The 17,215-nt window shown below is 33.8% G+C and overlaps 1 protein-coding gene across 4 annotated transcripts in view; it reads left to right on the top strand.

The window, feature by feature from the left end:
- Positions 1 to 17,215, top strand: part of Dgk (diacyl glycerol kinase 1) — a 58,051-nt gene that overhangs the window by 17,595 nt on the left and 23,241 nt on the right. For 2 of the 4 annotated variants that reach the window (XM_068369301.1, XM_068369299.1), the window contains exons 4-9: positions 2,113 to 2,356; positions 6,732 to 6,902; positions 7,657 to 7,779; positions 8,728 to 8,777; positions 10,715 to 10,789; positions 14,344 to 14,463. In XM_068369301.1, the coding sequence (XP_068225402.1) occupies positions 2,113 to 2,356; positions 6,732 to 6,902; positions 7,657 to 7,779; positions 8,728 to 8,777; positions 10,715 to 10,789; positions 14,344 to 14,463 (783 nt within the window). Of the gene's footprint in view, positions 1 to 2,112; positions 2,369 to 6,731; positions 6,903 to 7,656; positions 7,780 to 8,727; positions 8,778 to 10,714; positions 10,790 to 14,343; positions 14,464 to 17,215 lie in introns of all 4 variants that reach the window. The other 2 variants (XM_068369300.1, XM_068369298.1) reach the window with 1 other exon arrangement.

Here is a 17,215-nt window from a genome sequence, read left to right as displayed (position 1 = left end):
ACCAGTTACACTTAATAGAGAATAAATGGTCTGGCCATATGGTGAAAAAAAAGTTACACGTAATAGAGAATAAATGGTCTGGCCATGTGATAAAAAACCAGTTACACTTAATAGAGAATAAATGGTCTGGCCATATGGTGAAAAAAAAGTTACACGTAATAGAGAATAAATGGTCTGGCCATGTAATGACAAACAGTTACACGTAATAGAGAATAAATGGTCTGGCCATGTGGTGAAAAACAGTTACACGTAGTAGAGAATAAATGGTCTGGCCATGTGGTGAAAGAAAGTTACACGTAATAGAGAATAAATGGTCTGGCCATGTGGTGAAAGAAAGTTACATGTAATAGAGAATAAATGGTCTGGCCATGTGATAAAAAACCAGTTACACTTAATAGAGAATAAATGGTCTGGCCATGTGATAAAAACCAGTTACACTTAATAGAGAATAAATGGTCTGGCCATGTGATAAAAAACAGTTACATGTAATAGAGAATAAATGGTCTGGCCATGTGGTGAAAAACAGTTACACATACTTTAAAGGATTGCTACATCATGCAAGGAAGGTGAATGGTATTGATTCAAATCAGATTAAACCAAAAAATGTACAGAAAAGATAATATCAAGAGGAATTAATGAGTGAGAGTAGAATACAAAGGCATGATAGAGAGACCGGTATAAAGTTGAACTCTTTTCTGGCCTTCTCTTTCTGTTCTGCAGTAATAACCAATGTAAATAAGCTGCTTCTTTAGGAATAAGTATTATGTACTATGTAAATTTTATTATATATATGTACAATATTTTTATTATATATGTATATATATACAGTAAACCCCTATTATTCACTACATACCCAGACTTTGCAAAAACATTTTCTATCCTTATTTTTTTTCTTTTTTTTTTGAGTTTTTTTTTTTATAAAATTGAGCGATGAAAGTGTAATACATTATTATTTTTGGAGTACTTTGAGTTCAGTATTATTGTCTTTCTAATATTAAATGAACAATATTCTATGTAATTATCTTCAAGAATATGTTGCATATAAATGTAAAATGTACGCAAATTCTTTTTTAGTCCGAATTGAATCTCATTTTAGAAACAAATTCATTTGTAGGCTCAATTGAATCTCATTTTAGAAACAAATTCATTTGTAGGCTCAATTGAATCTCATTTTAAAAACAAATTCATTTGTAGGCTCAATTGAATCTCATTTTCAAAACAAATTCATTTTTAGGCTCAATTGAATCTCATTTTAGAAACAAATAATTTTTTTAGTCTGAATTGAATCTTATTTTAAAAATTAATTCTTTATTAGTTTGAATTAAATCTCATTTTTAAAATCTATCGATCTACCTATATACCAAGGCACTTACCCTTATTTTGGGGGGGTAGCCAACATTAAAACAAATGAAAAAAGGGGTCCTTTCCTCTCTACGCTCCTCCCAGCCGACAAAACGTATTTTGAGCGAAGCGAAAAATCTATTTTTGGGTGAGATAGCCATGTTGTCCTGATGGAAGGTTCCTTCAGTTAGGAAGCTACTGAAGGAACCTTCCATCAGGACGACATGGCTTGAGCCCAAAAATCTCATTTTAAAAACAAGGATCAGGAAAGTGTTTTTGCATTACTCTATAGAAAAAAAGTAAAATAGACTCAGGAGACATAAATTAGAACTCAGGCCTTCTTGGCACGATAATCGTTGCGACTGAAATAAGATTTACTTGGTATTGTACATGTACTGAACAATCCCTCCCACCCTTTTTATGCATCTAAATGTATAGTGAATGTATGTTCAACCAAGACATGGCAATGATTTCTATACTATTTTAACCCCTGTCATTTTTAAACGCTTTTTGAGACTTTACTTTTCATCTCTAGTCACTTGAGCTCTGCCCCTGTAACACCAATAAAAGCACATAAAAGTTTATATGTTGCAGATTAGCTGTGACATGTGACCCCAATTTTGTATAGAATTCTTCCACTCTGCATAGTCCTATTAATGTAACTCCAACCAATACCAAGGTTATTTTCTTTATGTCTGCTACTTCATCAACATCCAATATATTTGTCGTAGCGCATTGTCGAGCACGACTCACGATAAATCTTCTTCCAAGGAAATGGCGGTGATGTCTTCGGCCACTGCGTGTGCTCCTATTACCTCTCACAATACATCCGGGGGCTCCATCAGCAACATAGCTACCTGCGCCGTGGGCGACAGCCTCACGGGCGGAGGAGGCACGGGGAGTAGCGCCGGAGGCTGTGGAAGCCTGGCCGACAAACTTCACGGCCTGACGGAAAAGTTCTCCTCTCTCGGTCACAATCGTTCGGACTCCGAGGCCTCAAGTAGGACGCGCACAGGTATGAAAAATGGTAATTGGAAACTACTCTGGGTTTTTTTGTGTCTATATAAATAAACATGCTAAAATAACATCATTTTAGTGAAAGGGTAGGCATTAAGTGGGATGAATGGACTGATGTTTTAAAGGGAATTTTACATTTTTTTTAATAGTAGAATTACTATAAAGGAAAATATATCCTATTGAAGATTCAACAATGTTGAAATATGAAGATGATAACAAATATAGAGACAATCCCCCAGGAGTTTGAAAGGAAAAAATTACAGCAAAAGAATACAGTACTAGCTTTCAAATAACTAGAGGCTTAATTTGAATCAAATATTTTATCCTATAAAGTCTATTTTTTATACAAAATTTCAACTTTGATACATACACAGTAGACCACAGTATTCAATACTCAAGCGTAACTATATTTCCAAGCTCTGCAAGTAAAAGGAGTGTTTTGAAGAACAAAACATTGGTTACGGTTTGCGTTTCAATTTGCTTAAACATTCAATTAAAAACTTATACAGTAATACCCTGCCTTACGTGGTTAACAGGTTACAATGGAACTTACGTAATGTGATCTTCATCATATGTCAGATTATCAGATTATAAGGGGAGTTATATGTTCCCTATACACAAAGTGAACACGAAAAAGTATTTATAACTTGCTAGCATTTTATAAAAACTAGATATCTATATTAATAAGCTTACGTGTCAAGTAGAGTACGCTACTTAATCATTATTTTACATAGTAGAAACCGACGTAATGTTGGTAAAAACAGCGTAACGTAGATTTTGTTATCATATTTAATACTTAAGAATGAGTGATGTAATATCGGTACTGACGTATGTCGAAGCAACGTACGGCGAACCAATGTACACCAAACCGATGTGCGTTGAAGTGAGTACGCTGGACTGATGTACGTCGATGCAACTTACACCAAACCGATGTATACCGATCCAATGTCAGTCAAAGCGACTTACACTGAACTGATGTATGTCAAAGTGACATACGCCAAATTGATGTACGTCGAAGCAGTGTATACCGAATCAATGTACGCTGAACTAATGTATGTCAAGGTTCAGCGTACGTCGAAGCGATGTACACTGAACAGATGTACACCGAATTGATGTATGTCGAAGTTACGTACGCCAAACCGATGTATGTCGAAGTGACGTACTCTGAACAGTTTGTACGTCGAAGCGATGCACACTGAACCGATGTACACCGAATTGATGTATGTCGAAGTTACATACGCCAAACCGATGTATGTCGAAGTGACGTACGCTGAACGGATGTATGTCGAAGCGATGTACGTCGAAGTGACGTACACCAAATCGATGTACGTCGAACCGGTGTGCGTCAAAGTGATGTACTTCAAACCGAATTAAAGTCAGAGCTAATATACGTCGAACCGAAGTAAAGTCGTAACTGATGTACGTCTAACCGGCGTAAAGTCGGTACTAACGTGTGTCGAACCGAAGTAAAGTGGGGTATTACTGTACATTTTTATGAATGAAGAAAATTTCAGAGCAGATTCCTAAGACTGAAGCCCAAAAAATTACAAAATGGCATTCGTTAAAGTTTTTGAAGTATGCCTGAAAAAGCAACCTAGGGATCATAAACTTATTTATAAATTAATCTTAGTTTATGTATTATGACGGTTAGCAGGAATACTTCTAAGATATTATTGTTATTGATACAATACTTTAATATCTCTTTTGCACACAATACCAACATGGTAAGTCTGTTTTAAAAAGTTATTGAAATTCTTCTAAATAAAAAGTTATGTTTTACTTGACCACAAAAAAAAAAAAAAAGTCTGTTGGGACCTTTTCCCCTGACCTCAAGGTCTAAACAGCCTCCCCGTCTACAGTCCTCCCCTCCCTAATGAATGTAATGTCTACTGTTACTCCATCCCATTAATTAGTTTATTCAAAAAGACACATGGATGTGTTGAAATCCCTCGATGTGTGTTCGATATAAATTTTCCTCTGTTAAGTGATCACTTTTTCCGAGGTATATCTGAATCTTCGTAAAACTTCATTTTAATGACGTACGTCACCATGGCAGTTCTTGGTCTCAACCAAGCTTTAGGGAGTAACTAAATTGCCCTGAAAATAAGTCTGTTTGGGGTGCAGATATCGATGGTTATCTTAGGATACGTCCCTGATTATATACGATATCTTAGGATAGTCATTCCGGGGGTTAGAACTCCGTGATACCTAACGGTAATTCTCTTGTAATATCACTCGCAGAAATATTATACAGTAGGAAGCTGCCTGAAGGAACTTCCATCAGGACGACAAGGCTATCTCACCCAAAAATAGATTTTTCCTACGTCTAAATCCGTTAACTTTACCTCAAATATAGTTTATGCTCACCTGCACCATTGCCATGACATTATACGTTAATAAAATAAAGTCTTACGAAGTCTTTGTTAGTCTTCAAATGGAATTTGATTTCTTTGTTTTTATTTTTAATCTTTTGCACTTACATGAACCTAAGGGCTCACTGTTTTATTAATCTCTCATCTTCATATAGGTATTTACATTTTTTGCATTACATTTGTGATTTTATTTGAAACAGTAATTTTGAGAAACAAACATTTGAAAAAAACCTTCTATGACTGGTATAGTACCTTACTACAAATTCATTCCCGTGAGGTGTTGCTGCTAATTCAGGCTCAAGCAACAATGTTACTCATTTGATTCTGAATTTTCCATCGCTATCATGCCACATTCGCAATTCTTCCACCGACTCATGATATTGGTGATACCGTACTATTCCTTTGTTTACTAGCAAATTATCATTGATGTATTTGGTTTTGGGTAAATGTTAGAGTATGACGAAGAGGAAGCAATCATGCGTGGAAATACTCCAAAAAAAGCTGAAATAAATGCACTCGAAAAAACTACGCACAGAGTAGGGAGCTGCGATAGAAAGGAATGGCATCACCGGTGACAAACAGTAGTACCATGAGGGGAGAGGATATGTAACGGCTCCTCACCTATCCTTCTCCCTAGTTTCCTAGACTGGGATAAGTCTATTAGGGGTACAGATATCTATGGTTATCTACGGATACGTCCCTGATTATACACGATATCTTAGGATAGTCGTTCACTGGGTTAGAACCCTGTGATACCTGACGGTAATTCTCTTGTTATATCACTCGCAGAAATATTATATAGTAGGAAGCTGCCCGAAGGAACTTCCATCAGGACGACATGGCTATCTCACCTAAAAATAGATTTTTCCTCCATCAAAATCCATTTAATTTTTGACATAGTGAATCTGTGAGAGTCAGTCTTTTCACTTTAAAAAGGAGCAATGTGATCTGTAAGGATTAACACGTAATGTAGCATTGATTTTATTCTTAATACTGAAGATCAACGTTTCAAGTCAAATTTAATTAAACAGTGATCATTAATGATGTTGAAAATGTTTATTTAATATATTTAATATAGAAAATTAAAAACATCATTGAAAAATCTTAAAATTTAAAATTATCCTTGTCTTAAAATATCCCAATAAAAAGGTCTCCTTTTCGAATTAGCATACAATAATGTTTGACAATTTTCAAGGCAATCCGTGAACTCCTCGAATACTTGTTTGGACGCGAGTCTAGTTTTTCACCCGTACCAAAAAATCTTTCACAGTTCTCAAGGTAGGCTAGTCTGCAATTTTCTGAAATACTTGTTTGGCAGCGAGTCTAGTTTTTTACCATACCAAAAAATTTTTGACAATTTTCAAGGCAATCAGCGAACTCCTTGAATGCTTATTTGGCAGCGAGTACAATTTTTCACTCATACGAAAAAATGTTTGGCAATTTTCAAGGCAGCTCGCGAACATCTCGAATACTTGTTTGGCAATGAGTCCAACATTTTCACCCATACCAAAGAATGTTTGACAATTTTCAAGGAAGTCCAGGAACTTGAATACTTGTTTGGCAACGAGCCCAGCTTTTCACCCATACCAAAAAAAAGTTTGACAATTTTCAAGGCAGTACGCGAACTTCTCGAATACTGGTTTGGCAACGAGCCCAGCTTTTCACCCATATCAAAAAAGTTTTGGCAATTTTCAAGGCAGTACACGAACTCCTTGAATACTTGCTTGGCAACGAGCCCAGCTTTTTACCCATACCAAAATATTTTTGAAAATTTTCAAGGAAGCCCACGAACTCCTCGAATGCTGGTTTGGCAGAGAGTCCGGTTTTACCCTTATACCTAAATAAGCTGATATCCATGCAAGACTATCTCTTGCACAGAGACAGCTTAATAAACGACTCATTTAAAAAAAGCAGCAACATCAACCACCACTACAATACTCAACCGAGAGAGAGAGAGAGAGTCGGCTCTTTTACGTCTATATTTTCTTTCCCTTCCCCTAGGTAGCATAGGTGCATGTGTCCATCCTGTTGTGACAGTGACTCAGACCAACAGCTATACTGACACAAAGGTTGAAAAAAGTACAGACTCCTCTCCATCCCATTCTCAGATGTCTAGATCTTCCTCAAAAAAGTCCAATAATTCCCTTTTAGTTACTAATGGAAAACTTGAAGGTAAGATACCAAAATTCCTGTGTATTTTGTTTGTATTTTTTTTTTTTTAGCTACTCGGCCTCATACTGATAAGTAATTTGATGTAAACATTAAATAAGTGTTCTTGATTACTGGAACTTAAGAAATATTTTAGTAACTTGTTAATAAAGAAAACGTGTACACTGTAGAGCTTACATACAACGTTCCTTAAGAGTTGTAAACAAAATTAATTTATTACACCATAATGCAAGAAGGTGTTCTTCATAGAAGTCACACTTGGTAGTATGAATCTAGTACAGCAGGCTTCAAACTCTTACCATCTGGCAAGGGAAGTTCACTGCACGGGGCTGAAGAATCTCTAGAGCCGGAGAAGCTTCGGGTCATCTTTTAAAAGTCTTGATGCCAAACTTTAAACCGAGTAGCAAACATGAATTTCCCAATATGTGTTCAATAATGAACCATAGCCAGGAACTTAACTTAATTTTTGTCTCCAGTTTAAGCAAACTTGAGTTGCTAATTCTTGGGAATAAATCAGTATGTTATTGTCTACTTAGTTAAAGATTTGACATCAGGATCCTAAAAGATTTGCCATTACTCTTTAAGATCAAAATATTCACGTAACTACCCCTCTTATGTTAGGTTAGGGTACGCAAACCTAGATTAATCAATTACGAGCTCACACCTCAGGATGGTAAGACTTTGAACCTCACAATGACCCGCCGCCCGCACGTTTTCTTCGTCCATGTGATCTGTTGTTCTTATGTTGATTCGACAGAAATTAAACAACTCGTAAGAAAATCAAGTAGTATTGAGGTCCACACTGTTCGTGTCAGCCTAAAGGATATCATATGTTATTTAACGTTACTGGAAGGAGGCCGACCCGAAGACAAGCTGGAGTGTGAGTACGATACATACTTTATGTACTTTCATTAAACGTAGATTAGCATACACTGCATGTAGTTTATGATAAATGATAAATGCTGTAGAAATTTTAGCAGCCCCTTACCCCTTCCATGTTCCTCTCTCTTTCTCTTTCCTGGATGTAGAAATTACTCCTTTGATATAATGTTTAGCCCAAGGCCAATATAAAGAGGTCGGGCGGAGAGAAATGCCCGAGGCAAATTAGCGGGCCTCGTCTGCCCAGACGAGGCCCAGTGTCACCTGTCAAGTGGGCTAGAGATGAGGCCCGAAAGAGAAGGTCGTGGTTTGTTTTGACCGCATGGGGGTGATTTGAGGCCCGCTGAGAGAGGTGAGTCACTGTAAATCTCCTCACCGCCTGACCTGCTCTATATTGGCCTTGGTTTAGCCTATGTATGTTAACGTAGATTAAGGTTGTGTGAGGTAGAGAAAGAGAGAGAGATTTTGTCACCTATTTGTCACATAGAGATTATGTTAATTAAGATTCTTTAGAGAATATGATTTCTGAAACAAGAATTAAGATTATTATTGTATATGATGTTACATAGAGATTATGTTGATGAAAAATCTTTTAAGAATAGGATTTCTGAATCAAGTTTCAAGTAAACAAGATATTTATAACTATATGATTTATTAGAAAAGATTCAAAGTAACAGGACCCATAATTAAGCTTGATATATATATATATATATATATATATATATATATATATATATATATATATATATATATGTATGTATATATATATATATACTTATATATATATATATATGTTTAAATATATATATATATATATATATATATATATATATATATATATATATATATATATTGTATGTGTGTGTGTTTGTGTGCAACTGTATATACAGACACTATATGTGTTTAGAAACACACACGCATTCACTAACAAAGACTCTCAATATTCCAGTTATGTTTCGTCTATATGATACCGACGGGAATGGCGTCCTGGACACCAATGTAAGTATTAATCTCACCTTTTTTATTTTGCAATTAATATTTGCATAATTTATTTTTATTCTTTATGTTCAAGCCCCTCTTATTATTCCGCATAAACATAGTCTGGCCATGTGGTGAAAAACAGTTACACGTAGTAGAGACTAAATGGTCTGGCCATGTGGTGAAAGAAAGTTACACGTAGTAGAGAATAAATGGTCTGGCAATGTGGTGAAAGAAAGTTACACGTAATAGAGAATAAATGGTCTGGCCATGTGGTGAAAGAAAGTTACACGTAATAGAGAATAAATGGTCTGGCCATGTGGTGAAAAACAGTTACACGTAGTAGAGAATAAATGGTCTGGCCATGTGGTGAAAGAAAGTTACACGTAATAGAGAATAAATGGTCTGGCCATGTGGTGAAAGAAAGTTACATGTAATAGAGAATAAATGGTCTGTATATATATTTTATTCACTGCTTTCAATATTGAAAACTCAGTATATATTTGCTTTGTATTGTTATGCAATTATTCATTTGTTTTGTAAGACGATTAAAGAGATGGCGCGATCATATTTACAGATGAATTTTAACCAGTTTTTTAATGAATTGTGGAATTGCGAGGAATTTTTAAAATGATTTTGTAAACCATCTCGTAGTTTTATTGCTTCGGAGATGGATATTATAAATGTTTATTAAACAATTTTTTTTTTTAATTAATTTACTAAAAACAATACTCTTCACCTAGAAATGAAAACTGTTATTGTTGTTGAAGTGGATATGGAGTATGTTTAAAATAACTTTTTCTAAGGTGGAACAGATTCCAGAATTTCAACCAAATGTCAGAGAAAGAAGATAGAATACAGCTTTTTAATTCTTAAAGACTCACTAAAGGTTTAGCAAATTTATCTAATCAATGACCTTAAAACATGTTGAATATATTAACTATTTTTTATCATGACAGTCACCATCATATATAGTCAGGGTTGCCAGATATGGGGATATATCCCTAGATTTGGGGATTTATCCCTACATCTGTTAATTTATCCTTAGCTTTGGGGATTTTGGATGACGTGACGCTATTCTGTACATATTTCTATGAAGAAGAAACAGAGATGAGTAAACCTTTATATTGTTGCAATTAGTTTACTTACAATTACATAAAGTATAGTGAGTAATTTCTATATTAGAAGAAAATATATTTCTGGAAATGGGGATTTTTGGGTGGTTTTGGGGAGATTTTTTATCACGAGTTTTAGGGATTTTTTTTACACTGTCTGGCAACACTGTATACAGTATATTGTATGTAAATATTGTGTAGGTGTGTGTGGTGTGTTTTGAATACTAACCTGAGTGTGAAATCCATATTACCCACAAAATCAAGAAACATATTCACAATAAGTATATTTTCAAGTAATAGAAACATACAAACTAGTATTGCTCCCATAACATTAATGAGAATGGTAAAGTTTTACTGTATTACAGATTCTCATTTCGAACAGAAAATCTATGTTTTCCTGTAGTAAATAACGTCATTTGACCTTCATTTCAACTGCAAATAGAACAACCAATTCGACTAACTTTAAGTAGCCTAACTGGTTGCTGTTATTACGGATGAAATGAAGGTGAAAACCGGTTAAATCGCGTTATTTTCTACAGGATAACATAGATTTTCTGTTAAAATGTTTCAATGTAATGTCTTTTATTATATAGATTTTGTTAAAATGTTTGAATATAATGACATGTTCAAATTCCGTGTCACTTCACTCACATATGTACTGCGAACGATAACATTAGCAATGTTACCAATGTTACAGTGTTACCAACGTTATGGTGCCATTGCTAACGTAAGAGTGTAAAGTTTTACTGTATTACAGGTTCTGAACTACATTGTTTTCCAAAAGTTTTACAGAAAATAGAAATAGACGTTTAATAGAAGCCTACGTGATCATTTCTTCCGCAGGAAATGGATTGCATCGTGACGCAGATGATTCAAGTCGCGGACTACTTGGGATGGGACGTCACCGAGCTAAGGCCTGTAAGTTACTCGTGATGCCTCGAGATACGAAATTAATTCGTTCTTGAGTGCTTTTCGTTTCGTGAAAATTTCGTACTATGAGTCACGTTATACATGTAAATCGCCTAATTCGTTCCAAACTCTACAAAAAAACTACATTCAATTTTATAATAAGGCTAAACTGTACTAACCACAATGAAATACAACCATTTGGTTCATTCAATGCCTATCCTTACCATTAATACTTGTAAATGAAGTATTATTTAAAAAATTCAATAATAAATGGAAAATAATACAATACTGTACATATACGAAATATACAGTACAGTACCATATGTACTGTACTAATATTCTAATAACCCTTACTATAGAGAGGTACATTTTCTATTATTTATAAAAAACCCATTTTCTTCAACTAGCTCATGATTTTGCCAGGACAACTATTCTATTCTTGGCGTGGCTGGCGAATCTCTTTTCGTATCAATAAAAAATTTTAGTAATATGAGGCGAAAAAATTTTCGCATCTCGTTTTACTCTTAATCTAAGGGTTCATACAGGATGCTTTATAGACAAACACGCACCTGACTATGCTACATCAGAAATAGTTTTTCTTCCACTCTGAAATATACCTTCATTGAAAACTATCTTTCACGCTTTTATAAATAGCATTGTAAATCACTTCTTCATGCAACTGCAATGTTAATGATACTGTATACATGCAGCTATAAGAGAGATTACTTGAGTGCCATATGTGGAAGAGATCATGGTGAGGGGTAGATTGAGATACAGTAGTTTGGGCATGCTCTTCGCTCTCCCCAAGATAGACTATAGTCAATTCCTTTTAGTGAGGCAGATTTACACCTACTCGCAGGGGTGCCCTTTTAGCTCGGAAAAGTTTCCTGGTTGGACAAGATAATTCTAACCAATCACATAGCAGGAAACTTTTCCGAGCTAAAAGGGCACCACTGCCAGTCGGTGCAAATGCGCCTCATTAAAAAACTGAGTATAGTTCACCAGACTTTCAACTGGGCTCCACAAGGCACTAGAAGAGTTGGAAGACCCAAGCCTATATAGCTGAGGACTATGAAGTGTGAAGTAGATGATGAATGGAAGAGTGTTGATTTAAAAGCTCAAGATAGAGACAACTTGCAAAATGTAACCGAGGCCCTTTGCATCAGTGGGCGTAGGAGATGAGGATCATGATGACATGAAATACAAAGTTTCTTTAAAGAGATTTGAAATCTACTCAATGGATGAAATTTGATTTAATTTAATTACTCATTTGCCAGTCAGTAATTCTATTGATTTCCGATATAGCAAAGACTTAAACTTCTTACATTTCTTAAGTTTATATTAGTCCTAAAAAGAGACATCCATGCATTTAATGAACTTGCAATCTATATACAGTACTGTACGTAGTTACTTTACATTTGTGTTGATCATACCAACAATATATTCGTTTGAAATATATCCGAGTAATTTTACCGTTGCCTGTTCATCGATGCTTTTTACTCCGAAAAAGCATCATGAAATAAAATAGTTTATTGACATTTCATAAGGACAGTATTCCCAATGGTATCAGACTGTTCTGAAAATAATCTAGTTTTGATATATTTTTATTCTCCTGACTTTTCTAGATAGGAGAGGCAATCTAAATTTATATTCAGATGTCCATAGGGATTTATTGTTAATATTGTATATATTTTTGTGTTATCTTGTACCTCATATCAAAAGTAGTATTCATTTTAACAAATAATAACCTTTGCTTGATTTCATATGAAATATTTTCCATATCCAGCAGAATATAAACCCTCTCGGAATTTCAAACATTTTATTTGATATATTGTAAGGACAGAGAGACAAGCGTCACCAAGATCAACTGATACTTTATTCGAATGTGCACGGAAGTATATTACAAGGTGCGGACGGAAAGGTAGGATGATGTTGGCGCCAAGTCAGATTGAAGTGCCCGCCAAAATATATGTGTTTTCTTACACTTACAAATGTATGAATTATGGGTTGACAGAAACATGTTATTAAACGATACATATATCAAAATGTAGCTCTGGTAGAGCGGAATATATATACATAGGAAACCACAGTGTGGCGAAGAGAGAATTTAAATAAATAAGTAGTTTGTCGACTTTCTGGACGACGAAGGGATCGGTGTCCTTACAATATAAAATGTTGTTTGTTAGAATGGTACTCTGGATGGACAAGAGTTTAATAGCTTATGTTTGTAAATTATTATAAATAATATCTGAAAATTTTGGCCGTATGTCATTCGGCCAAATCAAAATTAGGTGTAAGATTCAAGAAATCCTTCGAAGCCAATTCACAAAACAAATCATCAAAGTTTGTGAAAAAAAAGCACCCCCAAAAATCAACCGCACTGTAGCCAACAGCTGCGTTCGAAGGAATGAGGATCAGGAACGTATAGGGGCACTCGAAGGTGATAGGAGGTGTAACGGCTCCTTACTTATCCTTCTCCTTAGTGGATTAAACTGAGTAAGGTCTGTTTGGGGTGCAGATATCTATGGTTATCTTAAGATACGTCCCTGATTATACACGATATCTTCGGATAGTCGTTTCCGGGGGTTGGAACCCTGTGATACCTGACGGTAATTCTCTTGTAATATCAATCGCAGAAATATTATACCGTAGAAGTTGCCAGAAGGAACTTACATCAGGATGAATTGGCTATCTCACCCAAAATCCCTGTTATATTAGTTGTGATAATAGTGGAAATTATTCAATAAACTATCGTGTAATTATATCTAATTACTGTACGGTATTTTTATGATCTTCAGTGATTACTAAAGTAAAGAGTGCAATTTATTTTTATGATAATCTTTTTAGAAAATAGATACTTAAATTAATTTGCAATAAGCATTGTTGATAACTGGATGAATTTCGTAGATATGAAAATGTATTATGACCAGTAACAGCAACTTTATAGAATCAAAGTGTAAGTTTAATAACACCAAAGTATTCAGATTATGAAATTGTAATTTGTGAATCAAATCCTTCAAAGAATGAAATTGTAATTTGTGAATCAGATTCTTTAATGAATGAATTTGTAAAATAATTTGTGGATCAGATTATTCAAAGAATGAAGTTGTAATCAGATTCTTCAAAGAATGAAATTGTAATCAGATTCTTCAAAGAATGAAATTGTAATCAGATTCTTCAAAGAATGAAATTGTAAAATAACTTGTGAATCAGATTCTTCAAAGAATGAAATTGTAAAATAACTTGTGAATCAGATTCTTCAAAGAATGAAATTGTAAAATAACTTGTGAATCAGATTCTTCAAAGAATGAAATTGTAAAATACCTTGTGAATCAGATTCTTCAAAGAATGAAATTGTAAAATAACTTGTGAATCAGATTCTTCAAAGAATGAAATTGTAAAATAACCTGTGAATCAGATTCTTCAAAGAATGAAATTGTAAAATAACTTGTGGATCAGACTTCAAAAAATTAAATTGTAATGTAATTTGCCACGCTTCGAAAAGATAAGCATTCAAGTTATGCTCATAATGTACGGAGTAATATCATTTATGCTTTTTCCAGATTCTGACGGACATGATGGCCGAGATTGACTACGACAATGACGGGACGGTTTCTCTGGAAGAATGGAAGCGAGGCGGGATGACCACTATTCCATTGTTGGTGCTATTGGGTCTTGATACTGTAAGCTAACGGAGAAAAACCGTTTTCAATATTAGTATTAGTTTAATGACTTAAAATGACATCACATTTTATGGAACATGGCTGAAATGTTTTTAGGTTGTAAAGAAAGCTTCTAAAGAATATAATTGTCATGTATGAAAAATTGATAATTGAAGTTATGTGTCTTTTTACCGTTGAAATTATTTATGCTGGTAATTTTGATAGCAAGAAAGACAAACGTACGTTCATATGCACAAATAAACAGCTATTTTTATTATATTTGGAGTAAACAAAAACATATAGTGGGTTCAGATAATACATGTTTAAAATCTTAACTCAGAAGTCACTAACAAATCCAATATTTTTTTCCTTTTGCATGTTAAATATTTATACTAGATTCAAGAGATGGATCTGGTATATAAAGATTAATCTTATACGTCAGCATTGATGATATTCTCTTTGCTTAAAAGTAATGCTTAAGATAGACGAAAAAGCTTAGTGCTTTGTTACGACATCATATTTCAGAAAGGAAGCAAGAAAACCACTTGATATTATTATGTTCCTGGCCAGAATGAATGGAGAAGATAGTAGGTTTATATTACGGAAGGCTAAAGTAGTTTATAAGATGCAATAGCAAAAGGAATGTCATCAGGAATACTAAACAGTATTAGTGCATCGACACTTTCGAAGTATACGTTATCTATAAATCTGACGATGTCTCCAAAGTCTTATATCTCTCAAGATGACATATAGATAACATATAGCAAAGATAAAGATCTAGTAATACCTTCCATTCAATATTTACTGATTGTAGTACAGTATAGTATTCATGATAGTAAGTTATGGCCAGACACAGGTGACTAATTCATTGTGGCAAAACATAGTAGTGATGTCGGTTTTGCCAATGCTATTGGGTCCTTTTAAACTACCCCACATGCAATATTATTATTATTATTATTATTATTATTATTATTATTATTATTTTTATCTAAGCTACAACCCTAGTTGGAAAAGCAAGATACTATGAGACCAAGGGCTCCAACATGGAAAAATAGCCCAGTAAGGAAAAGAAATGAAGAAACAAATAAATGATAGAAGTAATGAACAATTGAAATTATATATTTTAAAACATTAACAACATTAAAACAGATGTTTCATATGTAAATTATAAAAAGACTTATGTCAGCTTGTTCAACATAAAAACATTTACTGCAAGTTTGAACTTTTGAAGTTCTATCGATTCAACTACCCAATTAGAAAGATCATTCCACAACTTGGTCATGGAATGAAACTTCTAGAATACTTTGTAGTATTGAACCTCATGATAGAGAAGGCCTGACTATTAGAATTATACCTAATGTTACTATTCCACTTTGGTATAGCATAGGAAAGCAATCTGTTATCTATATATTAATATGATAGCTTGTGTGTTATTTATTTTGTGTGTCACGCTTTAAAGAAAACGGAAATAATTTCATGGTATACTCTTACAAATTCACATTAGAATTTGATTACTTAATCAAAGCACATCTTATATAGTTTTCCCAATTTTGTCTTTAGCACCTGACTCTTTTTTTTAAATATTAGACAAAAATTGAGTTCTATCAATTCACATAACCTAGATTATAAGATTAATCTCGGGAACTTTTATTCAAACATGTATAGGTTAGGAACAAGATAATTAGCATTGAAAATATCATTTCGTGTAATTTACTCGGGTTCCACTAGAAAACTGTAATTGTGAATTATCATTTCATAGAACTTTTCCTACTTTCTTTTCATACCTTATGTGTTATAAGTAAAGCAGCATTACTACAGGGTGTCTCAAAAAAATGTACTCACTCTTAGAATTATGAGAAAACCTTTATTTATGGACATAGAGCGAAATGAAATAGCATCGAATACATGAGACAAATGTGTTTGAAGAATCATGTTTGCGAATGTTCAAATTGATGACCATTATTGTCCAGACAACGCTGATAACGCGCACCAAGGGATTCGCAAACATCGCGAAACATGTCAAAGAGTGAGTACATTTTTTTGAGACACCCTGTATTTCCAGTGTTATGAGTAAAATATGTTCTTTTTCAATGTCAAATTTGTTTCATATATTTTTAGTAGTTGTAACCTTTTTTGTTCGCATGTAACTTTATGGTTAACTGAATCTAAATATGTACACCATTTTGTAATAGATACAATTAACTCAATTTGTGCAGCATGTTTTACAGTTTTGTGTTGAAATTATGAATTTGAGAAAGTTATATAAAAATAAAAATGGAAAACATGAAACAAATTCACATGTATAAATCATGAAATTGTTAGAAGTAGAAAAGGTTTCATGAAAGCCTATAGAGATGTCAAATACTGTTGAAAATGTTGGAGGTAAAACATGTTTCATGAAAGCCTATAGAGATATCAAATACTGTTGAAAATGTTAGAAGTAAAACATGTTTCATGAAAGCCTATAGAGGTGTCAAATACTGTTGAAAATGTTAGAAGTAAAACATGTTTCATGAAAGCCTATAGAGGTGTCAAATACTGTTGAAAATGTTAGAAGTAAAACATGTTTCATGAAAGCCTATAGAGGTGTCAAATACTGTTGAAAATGTTAGAAGTAAAACATGTTTCATAAAAGCCTATAGAGGTGTCAAATACTGTTCAGTACATATATAGTAAATACTCTTATAAATAGGTTCATAAATTTCATACAGTACATATGATAAATTTAGGAAATGTATCCATATACATCTTTAATATTAACTGAAATTTTCCT

This window comes from Palaemon carinicauda, unplaced genomic scaffold (assembly GCF_036898095.1).
Source record: "Palaemon carinicauda isolate YSFRI2023 unplaced genomic scaffold, ASM3689809v2 scaffold472, whole genome shotgun sequence".
NCBI lineage: Eukaryota > Metazoa > Arthropoda > Malacostraca > Decapoda > Palaemonidae > Palaemon > Palaemon carinicauda.
This window is presented reverse-complemented; position numbering and strand designations above follow the sequence as displayed.